The sequence below is a fragment of the Scomber japonicus genome, chromosome 12 (assembly GCF_027409825.1).
Source record: "Scomber japonicus isolate fScoJap1 chromosome 12, fScoJap1.pri, whole genome shotgun sequence".
Lineage (NCBI taxonomy): Eukaryota > Metazoa > Chordata > Actinopteri > Scombriformes > Scombridae > Scomber > Scomber japonicus.
The window spans coordinates 20,545,095-20,564,332 of NC_070589.1; the positions used below are offsets into that span (position 1 = coordinate 20,545,095).

The 19,238-nt window shown below is 37.9% G+C and overlaps 1 protein-coding gene across 1 annotated transcript in view; it reads left to right on the plus strand.

Moving 5' to 3' along the window:
* Positions 1-2,306: 2,306 nt before the first annotated feature.
* Positions 2,307-19,238, plus strand: part of pth1r (parathyroid hormone 1 receptor) — a 45,555-nt gene continuing 28,623 nt past the window's right edge. The window contains exon 1 of the mRNA XM_053329881.1: positions 2,307-2,653. Within this exon, the coding sequence (XP_053185856.1) occupies positions 2,585-2,653 (69 nt within the window). The 5' untranslated portion in view covers positions 2,307-2,584. The remainder of the gene's footprint in view (positions 2,654-19,238) is intronic.

A 19,238-nucleotide genomic window follows, 5' to 3' on the forward strand; every position in this document is an offset into this window, starting at 1 on the left:
GGATTGATCGGCTTTGGAACCAGCCTCAAGTGGCCATTTGAGGAACTGCATTTTTTGAGACTTCTGCACTGGCTTTATTTTTCAGCTCCTGAGGTTGCCACTTAATCTTAACAGGAAGCTCAGGGTGAGGGTTGTTTTTCAAAATAAAAAGCTCCAATGGTCCCTGTATGTCAACAGGAAACTGGTATGACCTAGTTTTTCAAAATAAAAGCCCAAGACAGTGACTGCATCTTAACAGGAAGCTTTGAATGGGGTTTGCTTTTCAAAATGAAAGCCTCCAGATAGCAATAGGAGCTCACCTTGGGGCTGCAGACAACACTGGAATTTCAAAATAAGTAATTCATTTCAGATTTCTGCATTTTCAGTCTATTCTTATTATGTTTTACAATCAACTACTACTTCTGCATATAACATATTACAGAAACTATTCAAATGTTAAGCCTGCTTTTTAAAGTGAATTATGCCTCTATTGAAAAAAATAAATAAATATTGGTTTTCCCCAACAATTTATTATAAAAGTGAAAACTTTGACAATATTATAGTTTAGCTTCCAGCATTTTTAGCTGTGCTTTTCAGCTCATAGTTTCCTTAGATAATGCCCCTCAGTTTCCAGTTCTAGCTACATTTCTGCATTTTCAGCAATACATTCCAACTCAGCTCTTTAGGCCACTGCCTTTTCTGTTCCAAAATGATTAGCAAACTCAGTTTATCTGAGTGATATTAAGAAAAAGCATTTCTTCTTACAGTCTTTTTGGGCAATTTATTTCAACTCCCAGATTTCACAGTTTAGCTTCCAGCTTTTCTAGCAATGTATTTCAACTTTATATACAGTTCAGCTTCTGATTCTGCCAATTTTACATTTCAATTTCCAGGTTTTTCAAGCACTATAGTAAAGTGCATTTGAGCTTTCAGCTTCAAGCAAAATGAATTTAATGTTTCTGAATTTTCAGTAACTAATGCTTTGTGGTTTATGACAGCATTCACATTCAGTCACATACATTCTATGCAGGAAACATTTTTTTTGTATACTGTTCATACATTTACTGCATGTCAAATCACCCATATGTTTAATTTCCCAACATAGTGCCCAGTTTAGAAGCTGTTAGAGAACTGTGTTAAATAGATGCTCCTAAAGCTCAAAATGTAAATTACAGTAAAACAGCTGACTGTGCCTGAGATAAAAACCGACATCTCCTGCATTATGTCTCGGTAATCCAATCCTACTAGATGCAACTTTTGAGAGAGTGCAGGGGAAAAAAGTGGTTTGGCATAGACCCTGCGATCTGTTGAATGTAGAGTTTGTTTGAGGGGTGAGAAAATATGTCATTTCGGAGTCGTTGTTTATTCCAACGTAAGAGAGTGCGCACCAATCAGAGGCTTTTACGCTCCACCCTACCTGCCTCCTTTCCGCCCCCCCTTTTCCATCCACATAGGCTACTCACTACTGAACACGACCTGCCGCCTGCCACATCTGGAGACGCTTCCCAACACGAGAAACTTCAACTTTTGCTTTTACTCTGCGCAGAAACACTCAGGCGTTTGCGATTTATCTGTCCGTCAGGGTGAATTTGGCTTTCTCTTGATAGTAAGTAGAGCTTCTTGGAGCCAAGTTGGCGTCTGTCTGTCTTTCTCTGAGCTTTTTACATCACCGTTGGTAAACAGAGATCGCTTGGGAGTTTCATACATTCAGTTGCGGTGTAACTGCCACGCTTTACTGTGTTTTTACTTCAACACAATTTCTATTAATAACATATATGACACATTTCCACGTTGTGCTCCTACTTATTAGTGACAAAAAAGCGTAATCAAGGAAGCACAGCGATGCGTTGATTCACGCAAATCAAGTAGTCAAACATATAAGTATTGTGAATATCATAAGTTTGTAAATTCACCCTCTTACAGTTTCAAGATTTGTCCAAATTGTTAATTGTTGTTAAATATTGTGATTAAACCCTGTCTGAGACGCTGCTGGTTTACTGTCGCCTGAACAGTAGACTAGTACATTACTGCGTTGATGGTGACATGAGTCAGAAGGGAATCAAACTGTGAAATTCAACAGCGACTGGTGATGGAGTGATACATTTCGGGCTTATTTTTGTCCAGCACTGATCTAACCCTTTGGAAAGGAAGACTGGAATAAGCCATAAGGCGCACAGCTCCATACTGAAGTGTTTAAGTTAGTCTGAGGGGAAATTTAAAAGACCTAAAAATACAGCGTTGGTTTCTTCCCTACAAAGAATCATTTGAACTTCCCACCGCAGAGCGAGAGCGACATAAATAGTTCTGACATGTGGATGTAATTTCAGAAGAGGAAAAAAGACAGATGCAGAGAAATAAAGAGAGCGGACTGAGCCTGAGCATATAGTAGATTATAGGGAAATTAAACCGAGGGCAGAGCGAGGCGATTACAGAGTTATGATTTCACAAGCGACCATAAGCATCAAGAGGGCAGATGGAGTAGAAAAAATATATAACTCACTCCACTTCGAAGAGAGTTAAGTAGATTAAGTAATATCATTTGAGCATCATCAGCATAGTTGAGCCCTGCAAGGACTCTTGAAGATAGAGCTGCCTCAGGTCAGGGATGGGATCCACTCTGCTGCTCCACAATCTGGACTTTCTTCTCATCTCACTACTCAGCAGTTTATGCCTGGTAAGTCATGGATTTTTTATTAATTAATTTTTTTCTCTTTTTACATCTTCACATGTAATCATATCTTCTGTGTAATAACTGATCATGAATTCTAGCTGACAAAAGGTCCAGTGGTGCCTCCTCTGTGCACATCAGCATGTCAGACAGCAGGCAGAAGAGCAGCTGCTCATATGTAACTGTTTTGCATCAGGAAATGTTGTAAAAATGTGTTGCAACCTGGATGTTTATTGTGGCGAAGCATTCAGATTAGTTACATCTGGACAAAATGTTCACTGTCTACTTTTGATTCCGTCAATATTTTCTCTCTACAAATTGCAAGTGATGTCTTGGGTAACCTATGGTCACGGTTATAGAAAGATAACGGTGTGCGATTTTAAAAATGTTACATCCAGAAGAAGATACTGAAAGAAAACCAGTACTTTGTGCTCACATTCACATGCATACCTTTTTATTGTCCCTGTGGAGTGTGCATGTACTGTAACACTTCTTTGTATTTGGTGTGTGCTGCCAATCATGTTATAAGCTCAAATGGCAGAAGTTTACACATTGACACACATATTGGCAGTTTCCTGGACTGAAGAGGTTGACATGGTTCCTAACGACAAGGTGCTGTGATTCGTGATTACGCTCTTGTTCCATTAAATGCACCTTCTCATAGTTACAGCAGCACAATAACACAGTGTTTGTGTTTGTGTAACCTAGCTCCTATAATAGGTTGGGCTTTGTGTTTACTACAGATTGTTCCATAGCTTTGCAGCGCTCTACCCTGCTTTGACTGAAGCCATCCCTGCAGCCAGAATGGGAGAAAGTATTTCATTCACAACTCCTACAGCACCTGAACAATCCTCCCTCTCTGATTCACAGCTGTGATTCTGATTTACGTTTGCCCAACATTGTGATTTATAATTGCGCTCTCAAATATTGCCATAGCTGTACTGTGTCCAGAGGGCCTGCTGCACACACACATACGCTGTGCAGGCAGAGCAGCGCACCAAGTTGGTTCTGTGTGTTTTGGCTGAGGCTGTTGTGCATTCAACAGGCAGTTCGCCCAGGCTCTGAGGTACAGTGCATTTTCCCAGTGATGTGGTCCATCAATGTACCGCAGTGGACCTCTAGGCTCATTGGTTTAGATGGCAGAGGAAAACAATTATAACATAGCTATGTATTTATAGCTGATTCAACATTCAGTCGTTAAAGACTCTGTCTGTGAACGATGTTTACCCTTTTTTAAGTTTGGTGTTTGCTTAGTCTTCCTCTCCACAAAAAAGTATTTTTTTTCCAAACTGTGACCAAAAGGGACGTCGATTTTGCTGAATGCCAAAGCTAAGAGTGGAAAGTCTGTGTCTCTGTTTATAGAAAGAATACAAAGCTTTTAAAATTGAGACATACAGTTTACAAACGACAGGACCGACTGTGCCACAGGCTCAGCATATAAATGATGATTTCCTGGCACCATAAATAACCAAATATTGTGAAATTCCACATTGTGAAATGCATGTTCTCCAACATATTTATCTGAAGGAAATTGGCTTGTACAAGAACAGACGAGCAATCACTCCATTATGTTTTACACCCCGGCAGAAACATCTCAGCAGGCATGCTGCAGAGACAGGGCACAGACAAAGCCTTACCTCATAGCGCCTTTGTTCAGTGTGACTGGCTGCCTCACTTACTCAGTTATTACATTTATTAAGCGGAAGCACTGCTTTAAGGAACCTCAATGAGCATTTAATTTCTACCTCATGACTGTGTTTTCCTCCGTGATGACTTGCATGTGTTTGGATCCTCACTGGAGGGACTTGAGCTGTATCTCAATCTGTCTGCCATACCCACGCATTATGTCAGCTCTGGACAAAATATGATTTTGAAGGCTGTCATGTTTTGTACTGCACAAAGCAGATTTGACTAGTTTGAAATGTGGAATATATCTGTTGTTGACTATTTAAGCCCAGAGTGTTGTTTGGGTCTTGGTTCTTCTGTGGCAACCATGTGGAAGAATTTTTAAATTGCTAAAGTGTTGTTTAAATCATTGCGTTATTTCAGCCAGATGTTTGAAACCTAATTTCACAGACAGGGTCTTTGTCAAAGTGATACTAAACTGAAATGACATTATAATATGAACAATGAAATATGCTGTAATGTTTATAGACACATATCTGCATACGAAATGCTAGAAGCCCTCTGATTTCCATTTGTAGTCTGTTTGTAGTGCGTTTGTTGTCTGAGTAGTATTGAACAATCACATTTGAGTGGGAATGTGGAGAACAATAGAGGTGGACACATTGGCCGAAAAGCAATCTCAAAACCCATCGGCTATTGTCTGACGACGAGTTAGCTTTTTGTATCTGCATTCATATACATATCATCTGAAAAGTCTCAAGTAGCTGACCAGACCGTAAACAATGACCGGCACATATAAGAGGAAGTCTTGGCTCAGATATCCTTTATCTGTAAATCTGCTGGTTATACTGGAAACCCCAAAATGTAGGCTTCCAGAGGCTAGATCGTCTTCGGACAGATAGCTGATGGGTCCCGAGATTAAAATATGCTCTGACATATACAGAATGGTTCAGGGCAGTACAAATACACATGGATGGATGATTGCTGTATATTTTTCTCTACAAAGAGCATTTCATTTGATGTCCAGACATGGTCAATCAATTTCAACTGCAAGATTTCAAATCTGGTTTACAGTTGAATCAGAATGAATGTTACATTAAAGATGCTAAAGGAGAAATGTGCTTCAGAGTGCACAAAATAGCTGGCTTTGTAGTAAATCACACAAAGGTTTTCATTCAAGAGCATTTCAAGTTAATGGTACTAAAAAGCACACCCTGCATGTCCCTTAGAATAACCTTTCACAATAGCTTTATCCATCTCAGCCAAATTATCCTCAATGGAATTTCATAACACAGATTAGCGTACAGGATAATCTCATCTCAATCTGTCTATGGTAATTAGGGGCAGCCGGCAACTTCTCGCTAATTCATGCGAACTGCTGGTGCATTTGTTAAATAGGATTTAATATTTAAATTCATTTTTGTACGCCCCTTTAACTGAACCCTAACTTGACTTGTGATTTTTCTTTTCTACTGTTGTCAGGGTTAGTGTGTGTGTGAGTATGAAATGAAGCATCTCCTCAAATGTATTCACTGCATTTGTTCCTTGCAGAGTAGTTTAGATAAAACTGCAGGGACAACAGTCTTTTTGATTGCCTCTTTTAGTTATACTTAGTCTGCTGCTTCTTGCGGAGTTGTTTAACAGTAACTATAACTAATAAGAGATGATGCAGCTGATCTTGCAATATAAAGCTTGGTGATTGCATATTATATTCAGTATTATCATAAATCTCTCTCTCCACTTAACACTTTGTGACATTGTGAGAATTAGAATTTAAGATTATTATGTCTCAACAATAAATTAATTTTACAGGATTTCATTTTTTGCAAAATACTAAAAACTCTTTTATTCAATGAGATGTATATGAGTTAAAATTAACTTTCTGCTTAATTTTTGAATATATTCAAACTCAATAGAATTGTGATAATGATGTGATAATTATTATTAGTTTTGTCCCCAGTTCCCATAGCTGCAATGACATAGAGCACAAATGACACCTCTTCCCAAAATTACAGGTGACATGAAAATGATACTTTTACTATAACGGGTTCTTAGCTATGTTGCCAATTTGGACAGACTAGGGTGGGGGGAGTTTGTCCAGTCTGTTGGACCCCACCTATGCATGTCCCTAGTTGTGAGCAGTGTGGTGGCTGGTGAAACACCTTTGTGGGCCACTGTAACTTGAAGATCCCCTCCTAAATCAGTCTGTAGTCGCAGAAACCCCAGTTACCCCCATGAGGTACTATGATGAGGTATGGTAAGAGTCTTGGTGAGGGAGGGGCTATCACCATAGAAGACTAATGTGCTCTGCTTCCTGCACCCACCTAAGCCGGTTAGTGGCAGAAGCTAAGTAGCGGAGTGCAGACAGCCCTACTTGTAATGGTTCACTTAGCAAAACTGCACTAGATGCATCACAACACTCTGCAGGCAAAGGTCCTGCCAACCCACAAATTAGCCAACCCTGTGTATTAATGGGATCATCAGGCAGTGGCATAACAAAGTGCTGCCTGGACCAATTTACTCATTTCAGGATACATCTCTGTCAACTGGGAGTCATTTCCTAGCCTATTTATTAAAGGAACCTCCCTCAGATATACTTACACAGTAGGTATCATTAATTTGTGTTGGGTTATTATAAAATGATGGGTTCTATTTTGTTTTTTATATTAAATTATTACATTTTGTATGATGCACGGGCGGCTAGACTATATATCGTGACCTTTACTGCTTCCAAGAGGGAGCATGAAATCCCCAGGAGGTGTGTCAACAATGATTAAGTCCAATTTTGGTGTCAAGAATTACTAGGAATTCTTGTTTGCCTTCAGACCGCTTCAAAAAGTATATGATACAATTTGTATTATTGGTGGTTTTTCTGCCTAAGTTACATTTTATTTGCAGCAAAGGCTTCTTTTAAAAAAAACAGCTGTGTGCTTTTATGCTTGGCCTTTTAAATCTCTGCTGGGCATCACAAAGATTGACCATGGTCACCTTTGCAGTAAATTTGCAGTTAATTATCCAATCAGAACCTACTGGTAACAAAACAATGGAAGAACTGTAAAGAGAGCCCCCACCCCAAACCTAATCAAGCTAATCTTCTAAACTTTATCCAGTTAGTTCAACTTTAGCAGTCGGGGATGCGTGGAGCAGATTGCTAATTGTTGCTTAGCTTGAGCGAATGTGAGCTCTCACATGGAGAGAAACCAAAGACCAGGCCAAGGGAGGACCGTGACCATCTGGCCATGTTAATCCACCAAAATCTATACCAGAGGAAACAAACAAAAAATAATTGATATGCTATGTGAGCTCATATTCTGCATGGTTTCTAAGAACACTATTAGGATGCTATTTTTTGAGGAAAGTTAAACATGCACCCATTTTTTGTAAACTAGATTTTAGTCATTTTCAGGCTAATTGGGTGTCATTTTGTGATTAGTTTAGCTTTCTGCTGGTAATCTTTAACATCCCTTTTCTTGATACTTCATTATACTGGTCAGCTTGACAGTCAAAACAACAGTGAGCTTTAGCAAAAAGGTAGTTGTCACTAATTTGTATGTTGCCTGATTTGACTTTGATGCTAATCCTTCAGGCAGGAAAAGGATGAAACATTTTTCATGATCACCGTAATTAGGCTTTACAGTTAATGCTTTGCTCCCACTATCTCTTCAAAGTGCAGGGCCCTAATAATGATAATGATATTATCTGGTTGTTTGGAGATTTTTAATAATGTTTATTGTGTGTACTTCAATTCCAGGGCTCAGTTAGAAAAGTCTCATCATTATAAATCTTGCTAAATTATGGTTGAATAAAATTAGGGTCTGCTAGAGGGAGGCAGACTTCAGAAAATTACAGTCCCAACCTCTCTTTGTGTCATCATCAAATATCATCAAACCCTTTTCCACATTTTGTAATACCTCTCCTAGGATAAGAGCAACAGAGTAAACAAATGTATTATCTCTTCCAAACTGATCTATTTTAAGGCGCCGTATGTGCAAGGACAGCCAGAGCTTTTATGATAGATCCACTCCAAACGTATCTATCCCACATCACTGTTGTACTGAAAATAACTGCATTGAAAGGGAGATAAAGAGACAGTCTGATTAGTTATTGCCGATGGTAGCCCCTACTGATGATTCATCATGTCTCAAAGTTCCAGCCTGTTTTCAAATATACATTTACTGTTGCATGCCTCTGGCCACAAAATCACCAAACATTATTCACATTGCTCTGTGTGTCTACACTCCTGATTCCTGAAAGTAGAGTCTGAAATGCTTTGGTCAACAAGTTTGTTATACTGATTTCTTCTCAGCCTGCCTCTTTGCTTTTGCTTGAGTAAGACATTTAGGAAATTATTTTTGACAACTACGAAGTTATTACTTTTAGCTATTGGCATCAAATTTTAATTTGGCAATGATTACATGCAAACTTAAACCTTCATGAGTTGCTTTTGTGTGCACTTTGGACAGTGGAACAACCTGTTAACACAACATTGCTATATCATAACCTTTTAAAGTTGATGTAATAATAATGCCTTTATTTGCATAGCTTATCTCATACAAAGATTGCAGCTCAAAGTGCTTTGCATGCAAATGCAAAAGTTAGAAACATTAGGACAAAGTCAAATAAAAGATAAAATAAACAATGAATGAGAAACAAATGATAAATACATAAATATTTTAAAAGGCAAACTGTTTAAATACATTCAGCAGACACCAGCAATATTACTATTCGCTTGAGAATTGGTCGCCACCTGTTGCAACTTCCTGTATAGTTTGTTTCAAAAGCACCAGCCACATACATAAGTTTTAACCTAATCTTGTTTGCTTGAAAGTGCTGAAATGATGCTGAGAGCGGTGAGAGTGAACCAAAACCATAAAGTTGCAGGCCTTAAAAAACGAAACAAAGGAGGTGAACGTGGAAAAAGACGCCAAAAGGAGAGTCCAGTTCACATTACACATAGTCATGTGATCCATATGATCATATAAAATGTTGATTAGTGCAGCTTTAATAATTTTATGAAAACCTTGGTCTTAGGTTATCTATAACAGTGAAGTACAATTTATTGCTTTGACAGTTAGTTTGATTATTTTATGTGTTTGGTCATTCCTTTGCATTGTTGACATATTCAGTGTAACAAGATCGGAAAAGGATTCTTTTTAATATCTTGATTTCAACTGTTTCGACAGACCCACCAGCTCACCAGTTTGTAAATGTCAGTGCATGACTGTACCTACTATTAGCATTAGTCTTGTTCCCCATGGAAATTATGGAAGTGGGCTTACTGATAACATTAGCAGCTTTTTCCGACATATTAAAAGAAGCTGGTGAACAAAAACCAACGACAAAAATATAAAAAATCACTTTAAATTAGTCATCTTAAATCCGTAATGATAGTCTCAACAAAACCATTTGATGTCACTTCTTATTTCCACTCTCATGCCGCAGTAGCTAGTGTGCCAGTTGCTCATGCTGATGCCAGTTTGGACTGCTGTTAATGAAAACAGTAGGCTCACGGCATTGCACTATTGAATAGCAGAAGAGGACTGTATGATGTCAGTACTGCCATTTTTTTGCCCATTTAATACAGTGCACAGTGTCCCTACAAACACCTGAAAGCACAACCCTAATTAGAATTTGCATTCATTAGACTACTGGCTGTACTGTAGGTTGCTGTGTTCTAACACTTAAAATGCGCAAAACAAGGACAGGCAATAAAATGGTTTCTCATGGGTCTTGGTATGAAATGAAAAATGATCATAATTGTAGTGAGCATATAGCTTTTGAAGACTTTGCCTTTAGCCAGTTTTGCTGTGGCTTGTAATACCTTGCTGGTTATTGGTTTGTTGTTCTTTGTTTCTGTCTGCTATATTGTCACACTTGGTTTGGAGAATTACCCTCAAACCTCACTCTACATAGAAATATAGATAACCACCACAGGCAAGATGTGTATTAACAGTTATACAGGGCGACAATGGGTATGGAAAGCTTTTAAAGTTGTGTTTGAGGTATAGTTATGGATAGTGCTTTAACCACAGGGACCAGGCAGCACTGTGAAGACTGTCCACAGATAATGCACTTGCTCCCTGAGTGAAATGTCACATCATCGAGTCACTTAAACACACCAAAAATAACATGTTTACACTCTCAGCCTCAACAGTATCATGTAATTGTGTGTGATGGACTGTGAAGAAATGGAAATCAGCAGAAGTATATAAAGCTGAGGGATTTAAGAGGGCGTATTTTTATGCGCAGATGGCATTTTTTATTAAAAAAATGGATGTCAGAAAATGTTCTTAAATTAAACTCGGATAAAACTGAGATCCTTTTCGTCGGTCCTGACAATCTGCATCCCATTAACAATCCATTCTCTATTAGTCCCTCATCAATTAGTTTTTCTCCAACTGTCAGGAGCCTGGCTGTGCTCTCTGATACTAACCTCACTTTTGAGAAAGACACTAACAAGGTTACCCAATCATGCTTCTACCGTCTGAGGATTATTGCTAGGATACGATCAATGCTGAGTTTTAATGACACTCAAACTATCACTCATGCTTTTATTTCCTCACAGTTGGACAATTGTAATGGTCTTTTCATAGGTGTAAAAACTCAGATAGACTCCAAGATGTGCAAAATGCAGCAGCAAGACCACGAAAAGGGAACATGTTACTCCAATGCACTAGCTGCCAATTTATTTTAGGACTGATTTGAATTTTTACTTATTTCATGGCCTTACCCTGGAATATATACAGTATCTGAACTGCTGTCCCCTTACCAACTAGTGTGCAATCTGAAATTCTTAAGTAGGAGCTGCTGAGTGTTCCCACCTAAACACTAAACAACACTTACTCATAAAAAAAGGTCTAAAATCCAGGTTGACAAAAACAACCTACGATTATGTTGACATCATTTAGCTGCTGTAGTTACGCACTCCAGCTTTCCAAAACTGCTAAAAAGCACTAATAATTATGTTTTATAGTGAGACAATGCTGTGTTCAAGTCAACAAAACAAACAAACAATAAAACCCCCACTTCATTAGGGTAAGATCATGATTTGGTTTAAAATTAGCACTTGAAATGTGGTTTATACTTCCTTAAATTTACGCAACCTTTAGTGTCATGGCAACAGTAAACACCACAAGGTTAAGGATTAGGTTTTAAAAAAGATGTCCTGACTTGCGGCTGGAAACGGGAAGCGAACAGTTGTCCGTCCAAAAATCACCTCATTAAGTCATCTTGACGTCATCTGAACTGCGTCACCTTCTCAGGTCATAATTGCGATAACCGCTAGATGGCATAAACCTTTTTTCCAGGCTGAATTTTCAACCTATACTGTAATTTTGCTCATGAGGACAGATTGAGACTATAGGTAACCGAACGCTGTTAGGGCTTCTCAGCTATGGAACAACCTTATTGAGGAACTCCTGCTTGCCACATTAGTATCGAAAAGCATTCTTATACACTTTCTTTTAATTTAACTATTGTGTGAACTGTACGTTGTTCTCGACATTGCACTTAAATCTCCATTTTCAGTTTTAATCCACACATTGTTTTTATATTTTCCCCTTGGTGTTTTATTTCATCCATCCATTGTTTTAAGTTGTATTCTTTATGCCTGCCTGTTTATTCATGGCTGAATACACACAAATGTGTATTTTAATGTTGTGTTTTATGTGTTCATTTTAACACACTTTGTAATGCTGGTTGTGATAAGGGCCATACAAATACATTTTATCATTATTATTATATTTATTTTTATCATTTCACCAGCCACATGAGATTTTGTGGTTGGCACGACAGTTTTGTAATGTGTGGATTTAGGCAGCACAGAGGTGTAAACTCTGTATCAGCTGCTGTACATGGCTTGTCGCTGTAGATTGTGAGTCACTGGCTGTCGTCACTGGTCAGTTAACATGTTTGCCCGAATTTTCCTGGGATCATCATGGGATTCAGCTCACAGAGGCAACTTGTAGTGGGAAAATACCCTTCACAAAACATATCATTATACTCGCTGCAAGGCATATGCTTTACTGTAACTGAGAGGATTCCTGAGATAACTGCAAAGTTATTTAATTTATTGAACCTTCTCCCAGAAATGTATACATCTTCGTGCCATGGTTGTCTTTTTTTTCTGTTGACTGACACTTTGCTCAGTTTTTAGAGGGCCTGTGAGTCAGACTCATAACGTGTATGTTAATATGAGAGTCTTCAGTTTCACTAGCATGGTAAGATTATACCATGGCTCTGTTTGGCTCAGGAAAGGGCTTGTTTTCTTGACTTCATGTGACCCCTGCTTTTTTTTCTCAACTTTTCCATTTGAGAAAAGCTAGAGAATGTGTAACTCAATGCCACTTTTACACCTCACTGAAAAAGGTACACTTCTAACATATTTTAATGGTGTGTCTTTGCCCTGTGAACTTCAGCATTCATAAAGATCTACCGCTTGGCTGCGTGCTGTATGAGTTGTAGTTGGTGGCTTTTCTTCCCTTTTTTTATCTTTCTTTTTTTAACCTCAATGACTTAATGATGCATTTAAATCGCCTCTTTGTGCTCAGTGATCCTTTTTCGCATGTCACATCTTCAAAAGCTAATGAGTTGCAGTTTGACAAAAGTTCCGTAAGCATAAAGGAGGCAGTATTTAATGATGCCAAAGACGCTTTAGTAAACTAGATCTGACAGTTTTACTCACAAAGTGTGCGTCTTTCTATTTCTGCTCCTCATTGTTAACATGGTGACATATATAAAATGATTTCATTCTGCAGATAGACAGTTTCCAAGTTTCAGCTGAATACCAGAGAGACGCAGTACGCTATGATGCTTATCTCAGGGGAAGTTGAAGCCACGGCCATGTGTCAAACATTTAACACATATCGGAGTGTGGGGCTGTCTCTCTTCTGTCAGTCTGATAAGGTGGTCTGCCTTCTATCTGCTACTCACTGAGTGTTGAGAATGTCCAATGTCAACACTGCTTTCACTCAAGCATTGCACTAAGAAATTGGTGGACAGCGGAATAACAGTATATTATAACAATAACAATTCAAAAAGTCAGGGACACACTGATTGATTGCATGTGCCGTGATGTGCCGTGATGAGTTTACATCCTATGTGGTCTTATTTTCATCAGTTACCTGCTGTATCAATATTGTGGTGCAGACTTCCTTCCGGGCAATTGGAATCCCAGTGTACCTCAGTTGAGTTGACATGTGAAAATTCTCAGCTATGTAGATGCCTTTGCCATTGACCGAAGGTATCAGCTGAGCCCTACCCCCACTGTGGCTGAAAGGATTGAGTTTCAAATGTACAGAAGTTCCCAGACCTATTCTACTCTCCTAAATGTAGCATGAATTGAGTTTGTAGACAGTTATGAGTCAATTCCCCAAATAATCAACACCAGAAAGAGTAGGATTTCACACATCTGATCCAGTTGTTTGGATGCAGCTCAAATCCTGGGCAGGGATACTCCCCTGGCACATTACTTATGGCTGAGAGGAGGCTGGATTTCTTAAAAGGACCTTTATTAGTTTCATTGCAAAACTCTGGAGCTTATGGGTTTGTAAGTATGCAGTTCACAGCTCCAGATTTTCCAGCAAATAAGTAAGAAATCCTCTCACTTCAGTACAGGAGAAATCACAGCCAATTTAAATTCAGATAAGGGTGCAAGGTTTGGCTGATCTTTCTCGCGTTAGCTCGATGGCATTTAACACTCGAGCCAACAAGAGCACAAACTCTTAATGTGGTTTCAAAGTTATGGTTCAAAGTCACTCCAGATCAAGTTAAATAGCTCCATATGTTTATGTGTGTAGTGCTCGAGAGATTTAATTAATGCTTGGAACTGACATTTACCAATGCAATGTTAATTGTGTATTGAAGTTCAGAATAATTAATTTTCAAGTGGTACTGCAAACTTCTTTTTTTTTTGCAGTACCTCCTCCAACATTATAAGATATTGCTCATGGGTCAAAGATTACTGTGTCTTTCCCTGATAGACTGGTGACATGAGTATTGGGACAGACTCTTTGGCCTCACATATTTAGCAGGTAATAAGAAATAAATGAATGACTGGGATAATTAGTTAAAAAACAATCTATTTTTATTCCTCTACTCAAAAAAACATGTTTTGAATTACACTGATCACACAGCGCATGGTGTCGGTCACTCAGTCATGCTTCACCTTGCACCGTGTCTGCAACCGTGTGTACAGATATGCACTGAATAGAGGCAATGTTTGAAATGTTGCCCATTGATTTGCTGCTATATGTAGCATGTTGTATGGAAACCTAGCAGTGTTTCAGCATTGAGTTTCATAATTGATCAAACTTTACCCTCCCTAATTTTAACACAAAATGAACCACCAGTTAGTTAGTTGTTTTGTTTTTTTGGGGCTTTTTTCTGCAATTATCTTTATTGAGTTTTTTATTTGACATGGTGGTTTATGGAAGATTAAAGAGCTCTGTGTGGAATAAGCTTATTTAATGTGCCATTGTTAGTTTTTTTCCCCCAAAAATAATCTGCCTCATAAGGACTACAGTAAAAATCTGTAACCGATTAGCCAATAAGGGGCTTATATTCTCCATATACTGTGCTCAAAGACTCAATTTTGTTTATTTCTACAATGTTTGACAATTCAAAGACTGACTCCAACTTGCACAAACTATAATTACAGAATTTCACTTATATTATAAAACTGTGGTGAATGAGGCAGTGACTTTCAAAATACCAACAGTCAACAGAAGAAGGTGTTGAAATGCCTCGATATCCCATCTAATACAAACTCTATTATATTTAGATCTTTAATAAATATATCCCTGGTATATGGCATGCCCTTATAAGCCCCATACATTTTGTAACTTTAATCAATAATTAAAGTCATTTAATTTTTAATTTAAATTTTTTTTAGTATTTGAATTCTATTTCTAATTATATTTCAACCAGATCCATAGCACCAATGGAATAACAATGAAAGCAATTGGAGTGCTTGGTGTTGGTAGAGTATTGTCACTGTGTAATTATACCATTAGCACTATTACTACTACCACTGTAAATACACAGTTTGTGTGCAGAGTTAAGACAGGAAGTTGAGGAACGGAGCATTGTGGGAAACTGAGTTCATGCTGAGGGATGTGAAGCCCTGTCAATTTCACAAAATTGTGAAAAATGGCAATTGTAATTTTCTAAAGCCCCAGGAAACATATTCAAATGTTCTGGTTTGTCTGACCAATTGTCCTAAATTAAAGAAAATGATCAGTTTACTAACATATATGTTAAAGAAAATTGGTGATGATGATAAATCAATTAAACAAGAACTGGTTATCCAGGTAGTTGCTGGATAATTGTCATAGTCTCAGTCAGTCAGTCAACCCATCAATAGATCTTTACAGTTTTTGAAATAATGCATGATTAGAGGTTATTTTCGATCTGCAAGGTACACAGATTTAGTTTCAGTTTTAAATATGTGACAAGTCAGCTACTGTAAGCTGTCTTGGGTACATTTGAAGGGATTTATAATAATTATGTAGATGAGGAAAATGGTAAGAACCCTTGCTACAGTATAAGCCTTTGATGTGCAGAGGATCAGTTCTACTTCAATTCAGTACAGCTTCTATGGTTGTATGGATTTATTTAGATTTACACCCCAAAACGACTCATCATAGGCAACAGTGCCAATCACCAGCTAGAGATGATTGATTTTGTTGTGAAAAAAACATCATATATACTGAGCAAGGTGTTGCATGTTGTTTATCCTTACAGTGACTGAGGTGTAATTCACTCCAACTTTGTTACTTAGTTGTGTTTTCAGCAAGCAACATGTGTGATATCGATTTATGCCATTCTCATCCGTGCACACTGTTTGCCTTTTGCAACAGACGCTGCCTTTTACCCATGAGCTCAAGTCATTTTCAGTCAAATAAAAACACGGTTCAAAGACCTCAGCACCAGTGACCTTGTAGTAAGTGGAAGGTGGAAAGCTCATGCTGACAGGCCAGTCGCAGGCCTCTCAGTTGGAATACACGGTGAACAGTGTAGCCCATGTAAGTGAGAGTTTCCTTCACCCACTAGACAGTCTGAGCATCATTGCCCTCAACTGCACACATTGCCATTTGTGTCTCGGATATGTATTAAATCCCTGAAATGCAGCTATAATGTGATGTATATATGTGGCTCTGTAATCCATTAATGGCATGTCATTTAGTGGCTTTATAGAATCAGATTTGTGGAAGAACAGCTTTTTATAGTCAGCACGCATGTGGACAGCTCTAGAAAGTAAATGTGTAGTAAAGTAAATGCAAATGAAATGTAAATTACTGATAGAAGCAAAAGTAATGGTAAACCCTGTTTACTTGCCATTCATGCAATCTATCTTTTACAGTATGTGTTGAAGATTGCACACTATCTGGCTTGAATTGTGGAATGATGGAAGCTACAATTAGATTTTTATTTCATCTTTCCTAACAACTTGTGTCATGTGAAAGCTTTTTCCTGGAAGTTATTCTGTGAATTATAGCACATGTTATTTATGTTAACCCTTACAGCAACACCTCAGGGGAAGATGAACCATATGCAAATTATAAACATCATTTTGAAGGTATTAATATTGTTCTTATCATGTTTTATTAAATCGTACACAGGATACAAGCACATGGTTCAATTAAATAATTATGGATATCTTCACTCTGAAAAGAAATTGGAACACATTTAAATAATTTGGACACATTTCAACATTATTCATTATGCATTGAAATCTGCAAACATTTTATGATAATTGTGATTTAAATATTAAATTATTATTTTCTGTGGTGTTAAATTAAAGAGCTCTGACATGGCTTAGCCTTTGCTTCGTGATTGTAAATTCTGTTTGTGTTAGAATGGCTCCACTGAAAACCACTTCAATCAAAGGTGACCATCTGCACAAGGCTGGCTCTCAGCAGCCTCTTCAATAAGCGAATCACAAGGGTGCAATATTAGTAGGCAATGAAAGACACCTTAGGTGATTAAGAGATGCCTAATTAGTCTACAATTTAGAGGCTTTATTTGGAAGGCAGTTACAATTAGGGATCTTATACAAACACCATCCTTGTCCGTCAGCAGGCTGTTCAGTGCCCCTTTGGTTAACAGCGGACAAGGGGCTGATTGCATTGCGAGGAGCGTTGCCCTCTACATGTGTCACCTCTTTGTACTCAGCTCCTTCTTCACTCAAATGTTAAGACTGCTCCCAGAGCACTGATTGCTGTGGTGTGATATACTCACAGAGGTAATGGCACACAACATACTTGCTGCAGAAATGATGTTCATCAGGTTCGTAAGGTCAGATGGACACGTCTAATTGGCTTCTGACTTTGCAGTGTTTCCAGTCAAACTGGTCAAATTAGTGGAATTCTTCGCACACCAGTTCACCACTGGCTTTTTGCATTTGTTTTTGCGTGTTGCCTCCCTTGCGGGTATTTCCAGTTTCTTTTCCAGTTATCTTGTCCATTACTTTCAGTTAAGTCTTTGCAAACAGTCTTGTGGTCAAAATGATTTTCTGGGCTTTTTAGGCATTATCTGTGTCTGACTTTGAAATGCAAGATAAACCAGACTACTGGATTCCTTTTGTTGCTTTGTTGTTCTTTCATGCAAGCCATTGATCACAAAGGGGGTGGCTGATATTGATCAAATCTTTTGTAAACATATACATCTAATTTTATACAATATTAAAATATTGATGAATATAGTGAAATATTATATTTTATAGAAATTCAATTGAAAAATACTTCATACATAAAATCACCAATAAGTAATGTCCACTTTTAGCTCATTCTGTGAGCTAGCTCTTTAAATTGATGCAAAAGTTCTGTGAATCACAGATTTGCATTATTTATTCTTGCTCCTTTATGTGCAAAATTGCCCACAATTACAGATATTAAAGTGATAACTAATATTAACAGTATACATTAACACATTCCCTACCACATCTCTATTTTACATATTGTCAAATCATCAAGCTATTTTTCATATGTACAGATATGCACTGAGTAACCAACATAGAAACATGTCTGCAATGCACTCCAGTAAAATAGTCCTATAATAGATACGACCTTTGTGAAACTCAATATTAATTAATTCATTATTATTTTTTCCAATTTGTCAAAATTATACTATGGTAAGGTACAGTAAGGACTTTGCTTGCTCCTCTATATATATGACAGTGAGAACAAAATATTATCAGTGTCATTATCAGTGACTGTTGTTGACCCAGTTTTCTTTAAGGCTTGTTGGAATAAACTTGATAAAACAGAATGATGCACACGCTGTGAATGCTGACGGGGGCTCAATGGTGGTCGACGCTCTCACCCATTAACGCTTGTGAATGTGTTAGCCTGCGATGGCGCTTTGGCTTTGTGATGTTAAACCAAGTGAGATATCAATTGAAAAACTCCCTGCAGGCAACTAATTATAATGTTGACAGTGAAATTGAATGCAACAAGGTTCTGCTAAATTAAATGAATTTGCTGTTAATTAACAGCTGAAATAGGGAAACATTTGTGGCGGCGGGGGAAGAGTCTGCAGGCTGAAACAAACCTTGGACATTGTGCCTGAATTTCAAAAGACACCTGACTGTCAATTCACTGTCATCATTCATTTATGCAATCTTTTGTATAAAAGAATTACCTTTGGAGAGCTTTCAGACATTTCAAGACTCAGCCTGTTCTTTCTTGCAGCAGTGTGTATTTTGGTGAAAGTCTCATTTAAAAATGGATGAGTCCATTAGACCATACCTGCTGTCCATCTTAATAAATATTGTAGAGCCCTACTTTCTGCGACCTCACCTATTTTTTTTTCACAATGAGGTCAAGTGGGTTTGCAGGAATGTAATTAGATTGACCCACAAATTTGACTTGACATTCATCATAGTAGCTAATACTAAAATCTAAATAATCAATTTTCAGTGTCAAATGTATGGGACAGAATATGTATCTGATGAGAATAAACATGA